Below are 22,779 nucleotides of genomic sequence, written 5' to 3'. Positions count from 1 at the left end.
TTTCTAGTTTTTTTTTTTTTTTTTTTTTAATATATGCTTATTAAAATGTTTTAATATTTAGTCATTCTTCTGTAGAGCTGACTATTTCTGAATAAACCCTCTTGGGACAATCCTTGACTCCAAGAAAATTGTCGTTCTTTGTACACTTGACTTTACATTTTCCAAAAATGACAACTGTCAGCTTAAAAGATACACATGGGGAACAAATCTAATATCAAGATAATTCATAGGAACAAATCTTACCAAAAAAAAAAACCTTAAGCAGTTGTCCCGAGCAAGTTTACGCCTCACTTCCACTGATTTAATTGGCAAATCACATGCAATATACAATTCAAAACTATTTGGACTAAATTAAGCTACCAGTCTGTCAAATCCTGTTTTCACTGAAGCTGGACCATTTAAAACTGCATTACAGAGCACATCCTTTTTAGAAAGCAGGCCCTGAAAACAAAACTATATAAATAGTCCCACGCTGCCCTATACCATTAACTGATTTATTCCTGAGCAAGTGAGTGTAGTTTCAAGTCTGCGATCTCCGAGTCTGGAGAACTGCTGCCGCTCCCGTCACTGTATGTTTCTCTGTCAACAGAAAACCACTTTCACTTGGAGTCATGCAAGTTGAAGAGATTTTGTCTTAAGGCTCTTATTTTCCAGAAACAGAAAAGTGTTTATTGTGCCGAATATCTTGATATGATTGGCTGAGAGAAATGTTACTGCTCAGGGAACATCAGTCCATACCGTGGTGAAAGCCGACAGCCTTTCTGAAGATAACCCGGAAGCCTCCCTGCAGCGGCCAACAACAGGCCCAAGTACGGCGGAGACGGCTTTATGGGTCTGGATGTGAATTCTGGGTGATACTGGACACCAACAAAATACGGGTGATCTGCAACAAAACAAAACTGATCGTCAATTGAATATCAAACTGATATTTCAATCATCAACAATGAAAAGACTTCATCACTACTGTCCTCATTCTAGAGCTGCTTTACAGCTGAACTGAACTGTCTGCGTCACTGAAACATTATTCTGCTAAAGCTGCTTTGACAAGCTGTATTGTCTAAAGTGCTATATAAATAAAGGTGACTTCACTTTACAGCTCTCTTAAAAACAAGCCATACTTTGGTTTCGTTCTTCGTTTGGGGGCAAAAAGAAGTTCGAAAAGGCTGAGCGACGGTATACTGTTCTCAAACATTCTGACACCCCCGCGCTGCTGGAGGCAGGTGTAGATGTGAACATGCGTCGTGACGCTCACGCGTATGCCCTAAACACAATGATGAAGAGTAGGCAATCCAGGTGTGAGACGGGCACCAATGGTCAGGATATTATAGACAAAAGAATAATAATTAGCAGTAGTTCAGAGTCAAGTATAATGTTTGTAATACAAAAGAACCATAATCAGTCCTTTATGGGAACTGTGAATGTCCCATAGTCTGAAAACTTTAGCATGATGTGGAAAAAAATATTGGAGTCATATTTTTTTACATCTTTTTATATTTAGTGGTGTCATGATTTACTTTTGATAAAAAAAGGTTTATTATTGTAAGTTTGTTTGGCTTTTCATTTATTGTATACCCTTAAATTCGCTTTATTGAAAGAACAACAGCAGCAGTATGGTGTAACGTATTTGAAACATGTATTTGGTACTTACTACCTTTTATCTTTACTTTTTCCTTTCATTTTTGTTATTCTCTTGTCTCAGATGTTTCTCTACGCCACTTTTGGCATAACTCCGGGTCGTCGACACCAAGCTTCATAGCTATTTCTCTCTAGCAATTAAATGCTTTCTCTGAATCTTTAAAGTCTCTCCCCAAGCGATCGTACAGATGTGGGTATATCTGAGCCAGCGCAGCGTTTCAACACACTGTATTTATGTTGCTAGTGATAGGAGATGTTGTTCTCTCTTGCCTGACCTCCATTGAATGAGAAACGAACCGGGGAAGAAAAACGCACATCAGAGAAGGTGGAGGTTCAGAACACACCCACCGATTGCGTCACCGTCACGGACCAATGGAAGCTCAAAGGTGTTTAGGAGCCAAACGAACTCCCCCAGAAAGTTTGCTTTGGTCAGCTGTTTCGAACTGCAGAAACTAACTCAAAACAAACTTAGTTTTGGCCTGATTTTGTTCTAAATGACATCATATCAGTTCGTTCTTCGATTTCGTTTGAAGTACATCAAGGCCTTTACAGTATTCTTGTGCACAAAATAACTGGTTGTATTATAATAAACAATGTCAATGAGAGTGGACACTATTCTCATATCAGCACATATAAATGTTTCAGAGTGGTGAATGGAAGAATCTTGTATGTGAGTTTCCTCTGGCGTACCGTCCAGCTCGATGACCTCCATTCTCTCCCCCTCCACGTCCTGACCCACAAAACGGAAGCCCTTCTCCTCAAAATGCTGCGTCAGCTCTGGGTTCACCTGCTCACACAGAACAAATAACACTGCTTTCATCCATGCTAGCACACCTAAGAATAACACAAATACTCAGTACCAGATCAGTTAACATGGACTGATTTTCATCACTCGCTCGCTTCCATGTGCAGAACAAAACTCCACTGAGTATAATTACGGTTTTTGCCAAGATGCATCTAAAAAGAACTTGTTTTAGATCATATTTAATACATATTTCATCTCCTCCACTATGTAATTCCTAAAATTTAAAAACAAAAAAACCTGCACATTCATATTACGTAAAATGTATGTTAACGGCACTGCGCCTGTGTGGATGATATTTAGAAATACAATTGATAAAACAGTCTGATTCAAGCATTTACATGTTTAAAGGGCTCATCGGATGAACATTTTGATTTTTCACAAGTATGCATGATTTATCAGCGTCTTCATGAAATATCTGTAACATATTATACTTAAAGGGTCATGAAACCCCAGACTACTTTTTCTGAGATTTTAGAAGAGGTGTGTGTGTTGCACATCATAGAAGACAATGTTAGCATCCGATAACTGAACTGCTGGAGAAAACTGGTTAATTTGAAGCTTTTTGTGCTGAAACGGAGAGTTTCATGACCCTTTAAAAACACTCAATGGCTTTGCAAACAACACCCTTTTTTTAATTTGAAGCTTTTTGTGCTGAAACCCAACCCGTTTTGATGTATGTCTCTTTAAATGATAATGATTTACTGCGCGCACCCCACCCCCTTCCGGGATTTCCACTTCAAATAAAATAATTCCACTTCTCTCGTCTCCTCTGAGGCTGGGACTCTAAATAATGATTTGTGCTCGTCTATGCAGCCAGCGACAGAACATTTAGCATGTTTTCCACAGATTTTTGCCATGCCATCTGAACAAGTACACCACTGTCGCTTGCGAAAACAAGAATGGTGGCTGAGCACTGTGTGTGGAAACAAGCAGAGTAATGAGCGGACACTCAATTATAGCACTTAAACACTGAAAAAGTCATCTTTTTTCATCTGATGAAACCTTTAATTTTTTCCTGTTGATCAGATCATTTCAGGTTAACACTGCAGTTTATTCAGATCGAGTTAAATCAGATCAATTGAGGGGTTTACATAAAGGCTTTTCAGTCCGACTGAGCCATCAATCCAGTTCTAAACGCATTATTTGAGTCCATGTAAGCACTGCTATTCATTAAAACAATGTCTGTTCAATTACAGCAAGCCAAAAGCCTCACAGGAGCTGAGAACGTTTTCTGGGAGATGATATAAACCATCAGACGATTGAGTGAAACTTACAGTTTTAACTGATTCTAAGAAATGAAACACCTTACCAAATGACTTAACCAACATGACATCAGTCGTAACGTTCTCGAAAGTTAAGGAAGGACTGTGAAATTAATGTGATAAAGACATGCTCTTTGGGAAAAATGGTCAAATAAAAATTAATCTAAAATACAGAAATATCAATTTCAAGATATTAGTTTATACCACCAGCAAAATCACAACAAATTAAGCATGAATATTCAATATATCTCGCAGTTCTCTTTGACCATTACATTTTATACGTTCTGTCGTATAAACTGTTCGTTAAAAAGTAGAGACGATGATGACCCTTTAAAAACACTCAATGGCTTTGCAAATGATCTACATCTCCGTAAAGTTTTCCTGTGAGAGAGAAATCAAACAATTCATCCATTTAAATAATTCCAGTTCTGTGTTGCGTGTAGTATTTCGGTGAAATGCACGTACTAAGTATGCTGTTTTTGGTTTTGAAAATGGTTCTCCTTTTCCCCAGCCGCATAGTTCCTCCCATCTGCCCTGGATTGTGTTCTGGCATGTCAATCACCTGTGAGACGACCCATCAAACATCTGCTCCAAAACCAACACCAGAAATCCACATCTGTACTAAATCCCACACTCACCACAGGATGTTCTGTTTCTGGGTCAAATTCGGTGGAGTTCGCATCTAGGAAAAACAAGAGCCACACTTTGCTCAACACTGCTTCTAAACATTCAGTACGGCATTTATTTATTTACTGTAAAAGATTTTTCCTTTTTTATAATACATGTTTTTTGTAGATTATTAAAAAGCGGGGTGCTTCATCAGAAGAAAAACATGTGAGAGAGAGGGCAGAGATGTTTTGTTTTATCAGACGGAGCAGGACATTTCAGTTTTAATGAATTTTAAGCAGGTTCTACCCAGGAAGGGCTTCTTCTGTTTCCTGGCCCAGCTGATGGCTTGAATCTTGCCCTCCGTCCCTCGTACTCCAAAACCTCCAGGTACTAAAATCCCACTGGAGACATGAGACCGCAGCAGTTATATTAGCAAAACTACATCAGGACTTACAATTCTCCTCAATAAAAGAACACCATTAAGACTGTGTTTGCATCGCCTTCGTGAGCAGAATAGATGTAAAATGGACTAAACCAGCCATGTCTAATTAAACAGAGCGCAGGTCACTACTCACTTAGCACTGCAGAGTTTCTGCCAGGCCTCGTGGTACCTCACTGGCTCTTCCTGAAGTCTACTGGCCTCCAAATCTGCAGAGTCAACATACTAGAGAAAGAAAGAAAAATCACTGATATATAAGCGTATAACGAAAATTTAAAGGAACTATTCTTCAAAGGTGGATTTAGACCGTTAACGAGCTGTTACGTAAGGGATAATCCATACCATGGTCATTGATGAGGTACAGCTGATAATGATGTTTGCAGTGCAATATTTATAGAATTTATTTATTTACTAAACTGACCATTAAATGGTTGTAATGCACACCTGCGAGCCAATCAGAATCGAGTATTCAGACAGACCATGGTATAAATCTGCGAGATCAATCTCCTCTGGCCGCGGTACTAAAGGTTTCACTCACCTTAACCTCTAGCTTGTGGCTGATGGCGAGAGCGGAGTGCTCCAGGGCTTTGATCACAGACGCATACGAGTCTGAGAACTTGGTGTATTTCCCCACCAGAGCAATGGAGCATTGCTCCAACAGCCTGTCTGACCTACAGGTCAAACACAATATGAAACAAATGCCAAAAGACCTGGATCATCTTGCTCTGCATGATCTCTGAGAGCTCTGTATCAATGTGCGCACTGATCCTGAAACGGTTTCTGTGTTTTAAGTGTGTACTTGCCTGTCTGACATCTCTTTCCACTTTGCGAGCATTTTCCTGGGTTTGGTTTCAATGGGCAGGTTCAGCCTGCGACAGAAGTATCCCACAACACCCTGGTTTTCTAAGAGCAGCGGCACTCTGTAGATGGATGATACATCATGTACGCAGATTACCTGCAGAGAAGACCAACTTTTCATTTAATAATTGTGGGTACACACAACTTTTAGCATTAAATGTGTGTATGAATGCTGTCACGAGCAAATCAGGATTTATCAATAACTTCTATACTAAAAAAACAAAACAAGTAGGAATGACTTAAACCTCACATACACACAAAAAACACTCTGGGTGGGCTTATTAAAGAAAAAAAATGAATTGAAGACAAGCACAAAGTGTAAAACGAGAAGGGCGTAACCTCCCGAAAAAAGAAAACGCAGCTGCTGAGGTTCTTGCACTCTGCGGTGTTGCGGTTATCGAGACAGCCCTACTACATGGAGAGCTGGGCGATATAGGTAAAAAGAATAAAAAATAAATAAAACACCCTTCACTCACAATATATTGCTTCATATCATTATTCATATCAATAATGATAATTATTGACAATTTTATAACCTTTTTTAAACAAAGAGCAGTAGAAAAAAGGTTTAATTTTAACCACCGTAATTTACCCAATTTATTAAGACAAACAACAAATAATTTGAGTTTTAACAGTCAAATACAAAATAAAATTTAAACAAATATATCATTTCTAAGTGTTAAGGAAATTTCTGGCTCGTCTCCTGAGGCCACAGGAGGGCGCAATGAGCAAAATGATGCACTGTGTTAAAGGGATAGTTCACCCAAAAATGAAAATTATGTCATTAATGACTCACCCTCATGTCGTTCCAAACCCGTGAGACCTCCGTTCATCTTCGGAACACAGTATAAGATATTTTAGATTTAGTCCCGAGAGCTTTCAGTCCCTCCATTGAGAATGTATGTAGGGTAATACTGTCCACGTCCAGAAAGGTAATAAAAACATCTTCAAAGTAGTCCATGTGACATCAGAGGGTCCGTTAGAATTTTTTTGAAGCATCGAAATACATTTTGGTCCAAAAAAATCAAAAACTACGACTTTATTCAGCATTGACTTCTCTCCCGGGTCTGTTATGAGCGCGCCGTTCACAGCACATCCGTTTCGCGAACGAATCACTCGATGTAACCGATCTTCTTGAACCAGTTCACCAAATCGAACTGAATCGTTTGAAACGGTGTTCGCGTCAACAATAAGCATTAATCCACAAATGACTTAAGCTGTTAACTTTTTTAACATGGCTGACACTCCCTCTGAGTTCAAATAAACCAATTTCCCGGAGTAATTCATTTACTCAAACAGTACACTGACTGAACCGAGTCAGATAACAAACGAAACATTGACTCTTCTCGAGTCAAGAACCGTTTCTGTCGGACGCGTGCGATTCGAGAACCGAGGAGCTGATGAAAAACTGCGCATGCGTGATTCAGACTGACACACAGCGCGTCTGAACCGAACTGGTTCTTTTGGTGATTGATTCTGAACCGATTCTGTGCTAATGTTATGAGCGCGGGTAAACCGAAGGCTTGAGTCAAGGGCCAATCATCGCCAATGAAGTCATTACGTCGAGTTGCAAAATAACTGGTGAACCGTTTTCGGCAACCGGTTTATTGAATCAAACTGTCCGAAAGAACCGGTTCGCGGAGAAGAACAGAACTTCCCATCACTACCGGTGATCCGAAAACCGATGCAACCGGTTCTTGAATCGAGAACGAGTCGATGTTTCGTTTGTTATCTGGCTCGGTTCAGTCAGTGTACTGTTTGAGTAAATGAATTTACTCCGGGATATTGGTTTATTTGAACTCAGAGGGAGTGTCAGCCATGTTAAAAAAGTTAACAGCTTAAGTCATTTGTGGATTAATGCTTATTGTTGACGCGAACCGTTTCAAACGATTCAGTTCGATTTTGTGAACTGGTTTCAAGAAGATCCGGTTACATCGAGTGATTCGTTCGCGAACCGGATGTGCTGTGAACGGCGCGCTCATAACAGACAGACCGGGGAGAGAAGTCAATGCTGAATAAAGTCGTAGTTTTTGATATTTTTTGGACCAAAATGTATTTTCGATGCTTCAAAAAATTTCTAACGGACCCTCTGATGTCACATGGACTACTTTGAAGATGTTTTTATTACCTTTCTGGACGTGGACAGTATACCGTACATACATTCTCAATGGAGGGACAGAAAGCTCTCGGACTAAATCTAAAATATCTTATACTGTGTTCCGAAGATGAACGGAGGTCTCACGGGTTTGGAACGACATGAGGGTGAGTCATTAATGACATAATTTTCATTTTTGGGTGAACTATCCCTTTAAATGGTTCTATAAAAATGTCTACAAATAACGCATATAAATCATATGCAATTTACAAAATTATATAATGCGATAAAACATGAACCTCTTTTAACTTTACATGGCTTTCTTTTCATCTCTTGCGCGAGATGCGAGTGCAGCAGTCATAGTTGTGCGTCTCAAGAATGCGTTAAATACGTGATCGGTGTGAATGGCTGGGTTTCGACTTTGAAGCTAATCAATATCTTCTCCGCTTCAAGCTTCTAAATTTCTCTAATATTTGAAATATAAAACGCATCTCCCGGACATACACACCTAAAATTCAAATGCACCGATTTTGCATTCGAATGCGAATTTTAATTTTAAATTCGACTAATATTCCTTTTTTTGATTCACAGTCTCCTCATCGCAGGCAGGCACTCATTTCACTCATAACACACGCCATTAAATGAAACGAGCATGAAACTACCGTGCGCTATACCGAACATTTTTTCTATGATTATCGATGAAGGTGTACTGTCGATAAATGTTATGTATTTCAGCTGCTTTGGTGGTTTTCGGTCCTGTGTGATCCAGACTAACCTGTTCAGGTTCCACATGACAGAACATGGATATCTTCTCTTTCACCGAGTTATCAAGCGGAGTGGAGCAGCGACACATAATCTGCAAGAGAAAGAGCAAAGGAAGACTCAGAACTCTGATCGCGGGAACCAACACAGCTGTGGCTCATCACATTAAATATGGACATGATCCACTAATATTTGACAAGTAACAATTCTTTGTCTTCATTTTGAATATTTATGTTTGTCTACCATTTGAAACCTAATAAACTTACCTTGAAAAGCTGTGCCTTAAGTGTATTATTTCTATAAAATAAATGACTTGGTTCTATGTGTCTTTTTTTAGGTGTTGCATGAGTATCTCTGTTTTAGACAAAGATATTGAACAGGGTAAGTGGCATTTAAGTAGGCTAAATATCTGCAACTTTTAACTGCATAGAACTCGTAATCCTTGCGCACACACACACACACACACAAAATATGCATTGAATGTTACAAAAAATGCTGCTTTGATAGCTTTAGATGTGCTGGAAGCATCCATTTAGACGCTCAACTTCTCCAAGAGCGTCTTCGCAAGCTGACAGAGTTACTAAAACACCTCAAAGCCCACTCTGAACATATACTGAAATCCTCAGTGCAGCTTGACTCACCAGGTCAGGGGACAGTCCCAGGCCTCTGAGCTCCCTCACACTGTTCTGCGTGGGTTTGGTCTTCTGCTCTCCTGTAGCGCTGGGCTGGACATCACGGACGAGACAGTGTGTCACACGGCTGATATAATGCTCTATAATGCACTGACGGGAAATATAATCCTCACCTGTGGTACCAGACTGACGTGAATATTACAGAAATTCTCTCTCTTCACTTTAAACTGGAACTGTCTGAAGGCTTCGATGAAGGGCATGCTCTCTATATCTCCAACCGTACCGCCCAACTGCAAACACATCAAGACCTCAGAAACCTGTGCAAACATGCATGCTATCAAACGAAGCATCCAGCAGCTCTTGTCTCACCTCGATGACGCAGACCTGGGGCTCAACATCATCGTCGTCTACGGGAACTTTAGCCTGACGCATCACCCAGTCCTGAATAGCATCAGTTATGTGTGGCACCACTGGAACAAATGAATTTACAATGAAACACACACACACACACCAACTTCTCTTTCCAACACAGCATGATTTATCCATTTAAAAGACACGAGTACTCCACTGATTTCTTGCATATTATGTGGACATCAAGTGCGGGTTTGAGCTTTTATTTTGAAGTCGCGATGAACCGTAGCATGTTTCAAAATATACTGATGTTTTCTCCTGTGTTTGCGCAGGTTTAGAAATGATTTACCTTACAAACCTGATGAAATGGTGCTCGCTGCATGACAATAAACCCAAAACCCACAACATAAGACCTCCGCCTCACCCTGTACGGTTTTGCCCAGGTAATCTCCCCTGCGCTCTTTGTTGATGACCGACTGGTAGATTTTTCCGGTGGTCAGGTTGTTGTCTTTGGTGAGCCTGATGTCCAGGAAACGCTCATAGTTGCCCAGATCCAAATCCACCTCTCCCCCATCATCCAAAACAAACACCTCACCTACACAAAACACATCGCATTCATATAACGACCACAGAGCTCTATGACCATCACCCGTAGAAATGATAAAGATGTTTTTAGACTTTCTATCTCAAGATAAGATTTAAGTGGATGTTTTTAGACTTAATTAAAATTTACATATTTGTATCGCGGTCGTTTAATTTTTTTTTTTTTTTTTAAGAAGTGTCTTCTGTTCACCAAGCCTGCATTTATTTAATCCAGGACACAGCAAAAGAAGTAATATTGCAAAATTTTTTTTTTTTTTATTCATATTTTTGTAAAATTATACACTTTACCATTCAAAAGCTTTGAGTCAGTATATAGACAGCTATATATATACAGTACAGGTCAAAAGTTTGGAAACATTACTATTTTTAATGTTTTTGAAAGAAGTCTCTTCTGCTCATCAAGTCTGCATTAATTTGATCAAAAATACAGAAAAAACAGTAATATTGTGATATATTATTACAACTTAAAATAATAGTTTTCTATTTGAATATACTTTAAATAAATAATTTATTCCTGTGATGCAAAGCGAATTTTCAGCATCATTACCTCCAGCCTTCAGTGTCACATGTAACATCCAGTCTATCACATGATCATTTAGAAATCATTCTAATATTCTGATTTATTATGAGTGTTGGAAACAGTTCTGTTGTCTAATATATTTGAAGAATAAAAGGTTAAAAAGAACTGCATTTATTCAAAATAAAAATAAAAGTATTCTAATAATATATATTCTAATAATATATTTTCTTTACTATCACTTTTTATCAATTTAACACATCCTTGCTGAATAAAAGTATTGATTTTATTAAAAAAAAAAAAATAAAAAAATTAATTACTGACCCCAAATTACTGACCAGTAGTGTATATTGTTATTACAAAATATTTATATTTTTAAAAAACTAGCTTTTTTTTTTTTTTTTTTACTTTTTATTCATCAAAGTATCCTAAAAAAGTATCATGTCTGAAAAAAATATTAAGCAGCAGAAACTGTTTCCAACTTTGATAATGAATCATCATATTAGAATGATTTCTAAAGGATCATGTGATAATGATCCTAAAAATTCAGCTTTGCATCACAGAAATAAATGATAATTTAAAGTATAATACATTTAAAAACAATTATTTTAAATTGTAATAATAAATCACAATATTACATTTTTATTCTGTATTTTTGATCAAATAAATGCAGGCTTGATAAGCAGAGGAAACTTCTTTCAAAAACATTAAAAATAGTAATGTTTCCAAACTTTTGACCTGTACTGTATATTCTATTAAATATTGTTTTTTTTTAGAAATTTTGATTTAAATTGATCAAAAGTGATGATTAAGACATTTATAATGTTACAAAAGATTTTTATTTTTAGATAAATGCTGTTCATCAAAGAAACCTGAAAATATTCTACTCAACTGTTTTTAACAGCAACAATAATAAATGTTTCTTGAGAAGCAAATCATCATATTAGAATGATTTCTGAAGATCACGTGACACTGAAGACTGGAGTAATGATGCTGTTAATTCAGCTTTACGTCACAGAAATAAATTACATTTGAACAGATCTTCACATAGAAAATAGTCCTTTAAAATAGTAAAAATATTTCGCAATATTACTGCTTTCTCTGAATTCTGGATCAAATTAATGCAGGCTTAGTGAGCAGGACAGAATTCTTTAAAAAACATTTAAAATCTTACTGTTCAGAATCTTTTGACTGGTAATGGATGTATTTACCAGATGATTGTCTAGTTTGTTCAAATAATAATAGTGATGCATGCATTTAGCAAACAGCTTCCTTAGTGGCAGGTTATAATCATTTGATGTCCACTTCAGGACTGATATGAGAAGTGGACGGATCTTGTAATCTGTGAGAGGGGTGTGAGATCACCGTGCTCGTATGGAGAGAAGGTCCCCGCATCGATGTTGATGTAGGGGTCGATCTTGATGGCTGTGACGTGCAGGCCGCAGGACTTGAGGATGGTTCCCACGCTGCTGGCTATAATGCCTTTCCCGATGCCCGAGATCACGCCGCCCGTCACCAGAATATACTTCATACTGCCAACCACACGCTGGACAAACCAAAGACAGGGACTCTTTTATACGACAGCACGTGAAATACGGGTTGCACAACTTAAGGGATCACTGATTTGTACTGTTTCTTGTTAAAAAGCAGATTTCGTCATCATTTAAAGTGCAATCTCACTTGACTCTCAACTCTGTCTCGTGAGCAAACACTTCACACAGTGATGAGACAACAGTATCAATCTCCTGAAGGGCTGCGAAAGCCTTTGACTAGATCTAATGATCTGTGTGTCTCTTTGTTCTCTATTAATATCCGAGAGAACACTCTGTCCTCACCACCACTAAAATAAAATAACCACACAGAGGCAGAGGTTTACAGCAAATCACACTGCAGATGAACAAATAAAACTATTTCCTAAAGTTTCCTAAAACTATTTCACACTCGTTTACAGCTGATCATTTCCAATATGATGGCAAAAATGTTAACCACAACCATAGTTTCCCTAGTTATTTACTACAGCCATTACTTCTAAACAGATAAACAATTGATCAATTACCATCAGAAAGCTTTCGACCATGTTGTTTTGTTAATTTATTATTTGATGATTATGTTCGTGCACCATGTGCTAACAATAGGACTATACGTTTGTTACACCTCTACAGAGGCTTCAATGCCTAAGATGATTGTTTAATTAAAAAAACAACCTATCTTCGCTTTCTATGTAACTCAGTATTGTAGAGTGTGTTCTTGTATCCTTCACAAGCACGCTCCCCGCAACAAAGATCAACTTACCGGGTGATCTGATATATCTGATGAGATATTTGGAGATTTACTGTACAATGCTCGACCGGCCCGGTGCGACAGATGTTGAACGATCTCTACAGCACAAAAGCAGCTTTTGTAAAGCGAGAACAAACGCGTGCACATCACCCTCGCGCTCACCGCTCGTCCCCACGTGCTGCGCGAGCTCAGACCCACACTGCGGAGCAGGCGCGTTCTTCTTCTTCTTCTTCTTTCAGGTTTAATGGTGGTTGGAAACTCATCTCAAAGGTGCATTACCGCCACCTACTAGACTGGAGTCTGGTTATTAGAATGACATCAAAGGAGAGGTGGAGAGAGAGACAAAAAAAAACCTATTAAATTCTTTCACTTAACCCAGTGTTTTTCAAAAATAATAATTTGTGTATTCCCCCAGATGCTGTCTCTAATAGATGCTCAAGTGTCATGCTTTGTTCATCCATTTGTGCCTTGAATTTTGCCCTATCTTCTTCATATTTTTTTGCAGTCTATGCAAAAACAGTATATGCATCACTGTCTCTTGTACATTACAATAAGTGCATAATCCAGTGGGATGTTTTCCTATTCTGTGCAATGTTGTATTTAAACCAGTGTGACCCATTCTAAGACGTGAGACTCACATCTTCTGCCCTTCCTCAAGCCTGTGACTACTTGATTTTGTACACTGTATAAATGACGTCCTGTATCCGCTGTGTTCCAATATTCCTGCCATATTTTAAGTGAATGTTGCTTTATGATGGTTTTGAGCTCTGTTCTACTTATTGGTATGTGTACATCTACTGTTTCATGCTTCGTTTAGTTTTTTGCTAGCATATCCACAACTTGATTTCCTTCCACCCCTACATGGACAGGAATCCAAAGGAAGGAGACAGCCATTCCCTTATTATAAAGTGTGAGAAGCAAGTGAAGTATTTGATAAATGAGGTCTTGTCTACATGACGCTCTCCCAGATTGAATGCTTAATAATGCTGATAAACTGTCTGAGGCTATAACGACACCTTGGTTCTGAATATTTTCTTCCACCCACCCTAATGCCAGTAAAATAGCTACTATCTCCACAGTGTAAACTGACAGGTAGTCTGTTGTCCTCTTTTTGACTACTACTTCACACAGAGATATAAAAGATGCTGCACCAGTACGGCCTGTTTCCCGCTGCTTTGATCCATCCATAAATATGAATAATTCCTCTTGATACTGCTCTGCATAGTTCTGAACTATTATCCACTGTGGCCCATATTTTTGAGTTTTCTTTTAGTATTTGTTGTAAGCTTATATTTACAGATGGTTTTATAAATTTCCAGGGTGGCATCATTGATATTGCCACAGTGGGTCCTACTTGCAACTGATTGAGACCTGCATTTTGAGCCTTAGCAAACAGGCACGTTTTTCCTACTGGTCTGGAGTGTGAAATGTACATCGTTCAGCTATGAATTATTCAACTATTATAGATTTAAAATAATAATAATAATAATAATAATAATAATAATAATAAAAATAAAAATAATACAATAAATACAAAATTCTAAGATTTCAACTCTTTCCATTAATCTTGTCTTTTTTTAAATACTTAAACAATTCTCCATATATTCTTGACTGCATTACCCCATAACCTAACAGGGTCTTTAGAGATATACTATTAATTCCCATCAGTTCCAGTTCTTGGAGCATCTGATGTCTTTCCCTTTCATACGCTATACATATTAAAAGAACATGCTCAACGTTTCTGGTAGTCCACATTTATCACAATTGCCTGTTTCATGTTTCCCTATTATGTGCAAACTGTTATTTAATGCCACATGTCCTTTTCTCAGACTAGATAAGATAACATCCTTCCTTCTATTTCCATAATTTACTCTCTCTTTAACAACGCGCTCCTGGATCTTAAATAAATGCCTCCCTTTTCTTTCATTTTCCCAACGTTTTTGCCATTTCTTTTCAACTTCTATATATCAATCTCTTTATTTCAGCGTTACTTATTGTAATTTGGAATTCAGCTTGTTGTTGTTCCAGGGTCTTCTTTGCAAGCTGATCAAATCTCTCGTTCCCCTCTAAACCAACATGAGCTGGCACCCAAAGAAAATAAACCAATAACTTTAACTGCCTTATCTTATAAATACTCTGTAGAATTTCATATAATATGTCCTGTCGTGCATCTGATTTTCCACTCTGTAAACTTGTCAGAGCCACCACTGAATCTGTACAAACCACAACTGTGTTAGGCTGGACCTCTTCAACCCACTGCAGTGCAAGACATATGGCTAATAATTCAGAAGTATATACAGATACATGATCAGAAACTCTTCTAGCAACTTTGATATTTAATTTAGGTATATATATTGCAGCTGCTGTTCTTCCAGTCTCTGGGTCTTTAGATCCATCTGTGCATATCTGCAATACTGAATAATATGTTTGATTTATATATTGTTGCAACAGCTGAATTTATTGGGATGTTCATGTCGATGCTTTTTATCACTTTATGAATGTTTATATCAACAAATGGCATTGGAAACAACCAGGGAGGTATCGCCGGAGTCGCGTTTCTTCTTCTTCTTTTGATTTTATGGCGGGTTGCAAACCAACTTCAAAAGGTGCATTCCGCCACCTACTGTGATGGAGTGTAAAGAGAATGAACTAAGACTTACTATTTCCTATTATATAACCCACTATTCTTAATAAATCTCATGACTGCATTTATTTGTTTTCCAGAATTTGGACCGTCATTTAATAAGCTGGTTATATTGAATTCCTGGAATCCTACTGCTTGTAATTCTTCCTTAAGAATCCTCCTTTCTTTTTCATATACCTAGCAAATCTTCAAAACATGCTCTACGCTGGTCTCCTCTATTAAACAGACATCACATAAACCTGTGTTATGTTTCCCTATAATGTGTAAAGTATGATTCAGATTTGAATATCCTGTTCGTAAATGTGTGAAAATAACTTGTTCTCTTCTACATAAGTTGTGAATTATTTTGCTTTTCTTTATGTTTTTTTTGAACCTTGTAATAGTGTCGACCTGTATGACATGAGTCCCCATCTGTCTGCCATTTCCTATTGCATGCTTCGAAAATAAAATGTTTTCTTTCTGATCTACTGAGTGAAATGTATATATTTTGTCTGCTTTCTCATTACCTTGAATTCCCACGTGTGCTGGTACCCAAATAATTATTCCCATCTGTCGTAGACTGTATAACCTAATCATGATTTATGTTAATATGTCATTTCTATTTGTTTCCAATGATTGTAAACTCTGAAACTGATGTTTCTACTTGTAATGTTGCAATGGGTGTGGTTTTAACTGCTCCTAAAATTAGTCTTAATGCCTTAGCTTGCATGAAATCTAATTTCTTTAACAACATTGATGATGCTGACTCATAAACAATGTGTCCATAGTCTATCCAGGGTTGATCAACATAAATTCCCTTTATCTTGTCATGCTACTGCTCTCATTTAATTGAAAATTTTACCACATTTCTTTAATATATAATCTATATGGTCCTTCCAGGTTAATTTGTCATCAAATCACAATCCTAGATACTTAATTTAGACACTTTCTCTAAAAGTAGGCCTTTTCCATATGAAAGTAAACTGCCACTAATCCCATAGCTTTCTTTACATCTGTTTCCAGTTTTACTAATGCATCTAATGTTGATCGTCCTTTCCCAAAACCATATTGATTAAATGCCAAAGCTCCCTTACTCTCAAGTACATAATTTAGCACATTTACAGTTATTTTTTTCCATCAGCTTACATAAATTTGATGTAAGTGCTATTGGCCCTGCTATCGATGCATCTTTCCCTGGTTTAGCTATTCGTATTATTACGGCATGTTTCCATGACCTTGGCAGTCTTCCTTCTACCCATGTCTTATTATACAAGCCCAATACTGCTTTAAGAATTCTATTATTTCTGTAATTGTGCATAATATAACAAATTCCATCTTGTCAAGGTGCTGTTTGTTTTATCCTGTGTGATACCCTTTTAAGGTACCATATTTCAAAGTCAGCATCTAAAGCTCCTTTTCAGAATCAGAAAGAATTTTATTGCCAAGTCTGTTTACACAATCAAGGAATTTGTCTTGGTGTTAGGAGCTTCCGGTACAGAAAATACAAACAAAAAGCAGACATACATAAAAAGAGAGAACAGTCTTCTTTTTTTAATATATATAAATGATTTTGAAAATTCCACAATGGCTTTACACAAGGTTTTATTTGCTGATGACACAAACTTATTTATGTCACATAAGAGTCCAGATGAAATGGAAGAAATAATAAATAGAGAGCTAAGAAATGTTGCTATCTGGTTTCGGTGCAGTAAATTATCTATTAACATAAACAAGACAAACTACATCGTATTTCATTCCAAACAAAATCAATTGGCAAATAAGCATTTCTGTCTTAAAGTGTATGATATTATTTTTTGAATAGTAAACACCACTAAATTTCTCTGAATCTTTATTGATGAATGTCTACAATTTAAATGTCATATTGATCAGTTAATAAAAAAATTATCAAAATACGTTGGATTATTTTTCAAAATAAGAAATTTTCTCCCACAGTCAGCACTTGTCATCTTATATAAAACCTTGTTTGAGTCCCATATAAATTATTGCAATGTCATATGGTGTAACACTTTTACTAGCTACCTGAAAAAAAATACAGTCTTTACAGAAAAAAATTATACGGGTATTAACGTGGTCTGAGCCAAATACCCCTTCGCGTCCATTGTTTTATCGCCTTGGTCTATTAAGACTTACCGAATATAATACTTTTCATAATGCCTGTATGATATTCCAGGTTGTTCATAAGTTAAATTACAGGTTGTGTGAACTTGTCCCAATCAGCCGACCCCAGCATACATATCACACAAGGGAAAAACATTAAATTACTGGTAAAATAAGACGATTGAAATGTACGAGCCTGAGTGTAGTCTGTAGAGGTCCTGAGATTTGGAACGAGCTTGAGGAAAACCTTAAATTGTTGCATTGTCTCCGTTTTCAAGAAAAATCTTAAGGAAAAACTGCTTTTAACATATACTTTTTGATCATTTTGAAAGTGTTATATTTGTGCTGGGATCGTCTGTTTACTGTAGTGCTTGTCTTGTTGTATTTATATTTATTTGTGTTTATGGATTGAGCTTTTTGTTCTTGTATTATATATGTTGTATGGTGTTATTGGGCCCCCTCCTAAAAGCTTTCAATAGCTTCTTTGGGGTTTCCCCTTTTTACACACATTAACCTTTCTGTAACTATTGTAATTTTGTCTTTAAAATGATGAAGTGTGTGAAATAAAAAAAAAATTCTTCAAAAAAAAAAACATTCTTCAAAAATAAAAATATACAGAAAATGGAAACATGTCCATAGTCAGAACTGTGAATGTGCATATGTGCTGTTTACAGATGAAGGTTTAATGAGTTATTTACAGATGTGCAGCACTGAGGTGTGTTATGTGTTGTTCAGGTGCGATATGGCCTGGGGGGGGGGGAACTGTTCTTGTGTCTGGCTGTTTTGGTGCATAGCGCTCTGTAGCGCCGGCCAGACACCAACAGCTCAAAGAGAGAATAGGCTGGGTGTGATGGGTCCAGAGTGATTTTCTTAGCCCTCTTCCTCACTCTGGAGGTTGGGTAGAGGGGCACCAATAATCCTCTCAGCAGTCCTGACTGTCCGTTGTAGCCTTCTAATGCCCATTCACACCGCCAGTGACATTTTCGCAGCTTGTCGCTTGTGCCTGGCAATTGAGGTCGCTAGTGGACATTCCCACTACTGGTTGCCTAGTGTCCCCATAACACTCCACTACAGCAGATGAATCACGTGCTCTCCACTGACTTCACTCCCATTGGTTGTCGCTCGAGAAATTCGCTGCTTATTTGCATAAAGTTGAAGAATTCTGAACTTTTGTTGCTTGACTCGCATCGCTTGACAAGCCCACATTCCTTCGCCAATTGTATTTTTCACTCGTGTCGGGTGGGGGGGTTGGGGTTGGTGATGCACATACCCTCACAGAAACTGATATATGAAGTTACAGTATCCGTGAGCTCATCCAGATTGGTGGCTGCAAATTCAAAAACACTCCAATCAGTGCAGTCAAAACAGGCTTGTAAATCCCACTCTGCTTCAATAGTACATCTTTTAACAGTCCTTAATACAGGTTTAGCTGATTTGAGTTTCTGCCTGTAGGTCGGTATAAGACGAACCAAACAGTAATCGGAGAGCCCCAAAGCTGCCCGTGGGCCGTGAGACTTGATGGTTGTGTAACAGTGATCCAATATATTACTGTCTCTGGTAGGACATGTAACGTGCTGTATATATTTTGGCAGTTCACAAAAGAGATCTGCTCGGTTAAAATCTCCAAGAATGATTAAAATAGAGTCTGGGTACCTTTGCTCCATTTCAGTTATATGTTTGGCCAGCTGTTGCATCACGGCGCTCATGCACATGTACGGAGGAAAGTGCACATTCAGGAGAATGAAAAAAAAGGAAAACTCCGGTGAGAATAGAACAGTTTACAGCTTATGAAGAGAGCCTCTAAATTAGGAGAGCCCATCTTCTTCAGAGTTGTTACATCTGAACACCAACCTTCGTTTATGTAAAAAACATAGTCCACCACCTCTCGTTTTCCCCATTAACTCCGCGATGCGATACTCTCTGAACAGCTGGTAGCCCGGCAGATGAAGCACGTTATCCGGAATGGCTAAACTCAGTCAGGTTTCAGTGAAGCAGAATGCAGCAGATTTTGAAAAGTCCTTGTTTGTACAGGTGAGGAGAAGAAGTTAATCCGTTTGTTAGTAAGGGAATGGAGATTCGCTAGATGGATACTAGATGGAACGCAGTTCGGAAGCCACATTCGTGGAGCTTAACCAGCGCATATTTCATACCTCTCCTAATTCAGTTTCCTTCCCAATGGAAGCACAAAACTCTCTCCAAATCTCTGGGGCTCTCTCTCTCTCTCTATATATATATATACAGTGAATATATATATATATATATATATATATATATATATATATATATATTGCCTGCTTAATTGTCCTTCTAGCCTTTGCTCTCTACCTCTGATATTCTATTTCTGCTTCTTTTGTCAGTGCTCTTTTCAGCATTTTAAATGCTTTATTTCTGTTTTTAATTGAATTACTGCATTCATCGTTCCACCACGGAACATTTTTCTTCCTCCCATTTCCTTCAACTTTTGGTCAAGTCACCTTTATTTATATAGCACTTTTATCAATACAGATTGTGTCAACTGTACAGCATCAATTAGGAAAATAGTGTGTCAATAATGCAAAATGACAATAGTAAACACTCATTTTTCAGTTAAAGGCAGTTCATCACTAAATTCAGTGATGCCATCATCCAGCTCAGTTCAGTTTAAATAGTATCTGTGCAATCAAGTCAACGACATCCCTGGAAATGAAGTGCACCTAACTAAGCAAGCTCGAGGTGACTGGCAAGGAACCAAAACTCCATCGGTGACAGAATGGAGAAAAAACCTTGGAGAAACCAGGCTCAGTCGGGAGGCCAGTTCTCCTCTGGCCAGACGAAACCATCAGTTCTATTCCAGGCTGCAGCAAAGTCACACTGGCAGAGGACTCAACTGGTTCCTGTGGTATTGTCAACTCTGGCAATTTGATAATACATAGAATATCAAAATCAACTGTAGGCGGCAGATCCTTTTCCTATTTAGCTCCAAAACTCTGGAATAACCTACCTAACATTGTTCGGGAGGCAGACACACTGTTGCAGTTTAAATCTAGATTAAAGACCTATCTCTTTAACCTGGCTTACACATAACACACTAACACATTTCTAATATTCAAATCCGTTAAAGGATTTTTAGACTGCAGTAATTAAGTCAACCAGAATCGGGAACACTTCCCATAACACCCAATGTACTTGCTACATCGTTAGAAGAATGGCATCTACACTAATATTAGTCTGTTTCTCTCTTATTCCGAGGTCACCGTAGCAACCAGATCCAGTCTGTATCCAGATCAGATGGTCACTGCAGTCACCCGGATCCAGTACTTATCCAGACCAGATGGTGGATCAGCACCTAGAGAGGACCTCTACAACCCTGAAAGACAGCGGAGACCAGGACAACTAGATGAGCCCCAGAGACAAATCCCCAGTAAAGACCTTGATTAACATTTCTGCATTTGACATTGAGAGCATAGGTCATAATTTAGATATATTTTTTGAGATGGAAAATGCAGTTTTACAAATGCTAGAAACGTGGCTTTCTACGGAAAGATTGCTATCAAATAGCACACCTAGGTTCCTAACTGATGACGAAGAATTGACAGAGCAGCCATTGAGTCTTAGACAGTGTTCTAGGTTATTACATGCAGAGTTTTTAGGTCCTATAATTAACACCTCAGTTTTTTTTTAAATCTATCAGTAAGAAATTCCTTGTCATACAGTTTTTTTTTATTTTTTTTTATTTACTTTGGATTTTTTGGTTTTTTATGTTTGTATGTTTATGAAGAAATATAGAGCTGAGTATCATCAGCATAACAGTGAAAGCTAACACCGTGTTTCCTGATGATATCTCCCAAGGGTAACATGTAAAGCGTGAAGAATAATGGCCCTAGTACTGAGCCTTGAGGTACTCCATGCTGCACTTGTGATCAATATGATAACAGTTCATTCGCTGCTACCAAAGTACGATTTGAACCATACTAATGCACTTCCATTAATGCCAACAAAGTTTTCTAGTCTATTCAAAAGAATGTTGTGGTCAATAGTGTTGAACGCAGTGCTAAGATCCAATAGCACAGAGATAAACTACGATCAAGATGTAAAGAGCAGGTCATTTGTAACTCAGAATTCTCAGTACTATGATACGGTCCTAAATCCTGACTGCGAAATCCTCAAAGATACCATTTTTTCCAAAGAAGGAATATAATTGTGAGGATACTACCAGGGTTTCTATCTTCAGAAAAGGGAGACTTGAAGATCGTCTGTTATTAACCAGTTCTTTGGGGTCAAGTTGTGGTTTTTTTTGGCAGCTTAATAACAGCCAGTTTGAAGGTTTTGGGGTATATCCTCAATGATGAATTAATCAGAGTCAGAAGAGGATCTATGACTTCTGAACACCTCTTTTTAGGAGCTTAGATGAAATAAAGTCTAACACTAACAAGGTTTATACAATTATTCCTCTCCTATAGTCAATAATCAGTGGAATTGTTTCGCAGGGGATCTATAGCACATATTAGTGGCAGCAATTGTTAGCTGACGATGCAGGTTACAAATTTTATCTCTACTAGTATCGATCTTGGAAGTAAACAGTTCATAAAGTCATTGCTGCCTGTTCTGTTGGGAAATATCATCAAACCTTTTGATGCTTTTATTTTTCGTTAATTTAGCCACTGTATTGAATAAATCCCTTGGGGTTATGTTTTGTTTTCTTCTAAAAAGAGATGATGATCGTGCAGTTTTTAATGCGTTTCTGTAGGATAGGTTACTTTCCCGCCAAAGCAATGCAAAATACCCTCTGCTCGATTTTCCGGGCTGCTCTCTTTATGGTGCGAGTGTGCTCATTATACCACGGTGTCAGATATTTTGGTATACTTTCTTCTGCCACTTTGACTAAAATCAAACTTAGTTTCTCTGTACACTTGTACTTTCTTTCTGCTCTTTTTATGTAATATAAATTTATTTATAATTCTCCCAATCAGCTTTCTCAAATTTCCATCTATGTTGTTTTACCATCATACTCCTTTGCATTTCTAATCCTATCATGCAAATTATTGGAAAATGGTCACTGCCAACTAATGACTGCTCTAACACCCCTCAGGACATTTCGCTGTGATGCTGACAACTATTTGAGTTAGGTCTATGCATGATTTTATTTGTTTCCTGATGTCAAACCTTGTCCCACTACCATCATTTAGGCATACCAATAAATTTTCTTCCATG

The 22,779-nt window shown here is 37.8% G+C and overlaps 1 protein-coding gene across 1 annotated transcript; it reads right to left on the bottom strand.

Annotated features, from left to right (window-relative positions):
- Nucleotides 1-7: 7 nt before the first annotated feature.
- Nucleotides 8-13,069, bottom strand: ctps1a (CTP synthase 1a). The gene is made up of 17 exons (XM_042775881.1): nt 12,861-13,069; nt 11,934-12,114; nt 9,873-10,043; nt 9,467-9,567; nt 9,271-9,387; nt 9,107-9,190; nt 8,479-8,559; nt 5,554-5,705; nt 5,289-5,421; nt 4,887-4,975; nt 4,569-4,712; nt 4,341-4,434; nt 4,168-4,264; nt 4,051-4,083; nt 2,326-2,487; nt 739-883; nt 8-579 (listed from the first exon to the last, which is right to left on the bottom strand). Exons 1-17 carry the CDS (start codon nt 12,993-12,995, stop codon nt 495-497), a joined length of 2,004 nt encoding a protein of 667 aa, XP_042631815.1. The 5' UTR covers nt 12,996-13,069; the 3' UTR covers nt 8-494.
- Between the last annotated feature and the right edge of the window lie 9,710 nt (nt 13,070-22,779).

Source organism: Cyprinus carpio, chromosome A19, assembly GCF_018340385.1.
Source record: "Cyprinus carpio isolate SPL01 chromosome A19, ASM1834038v1, whole genome shotgun sequence".
NCBI lineage: Eukaryota > Metazoa > Chordata > Actinopteri > Cypriniformes > Cyprinidae > Cyprinus > Cyprinus carpio.
The sequence above is the reverse complement of the archived record's forward strand: the minus strand, read 5'-3'. Positions and strand labels throughout refer to the sequence as shown.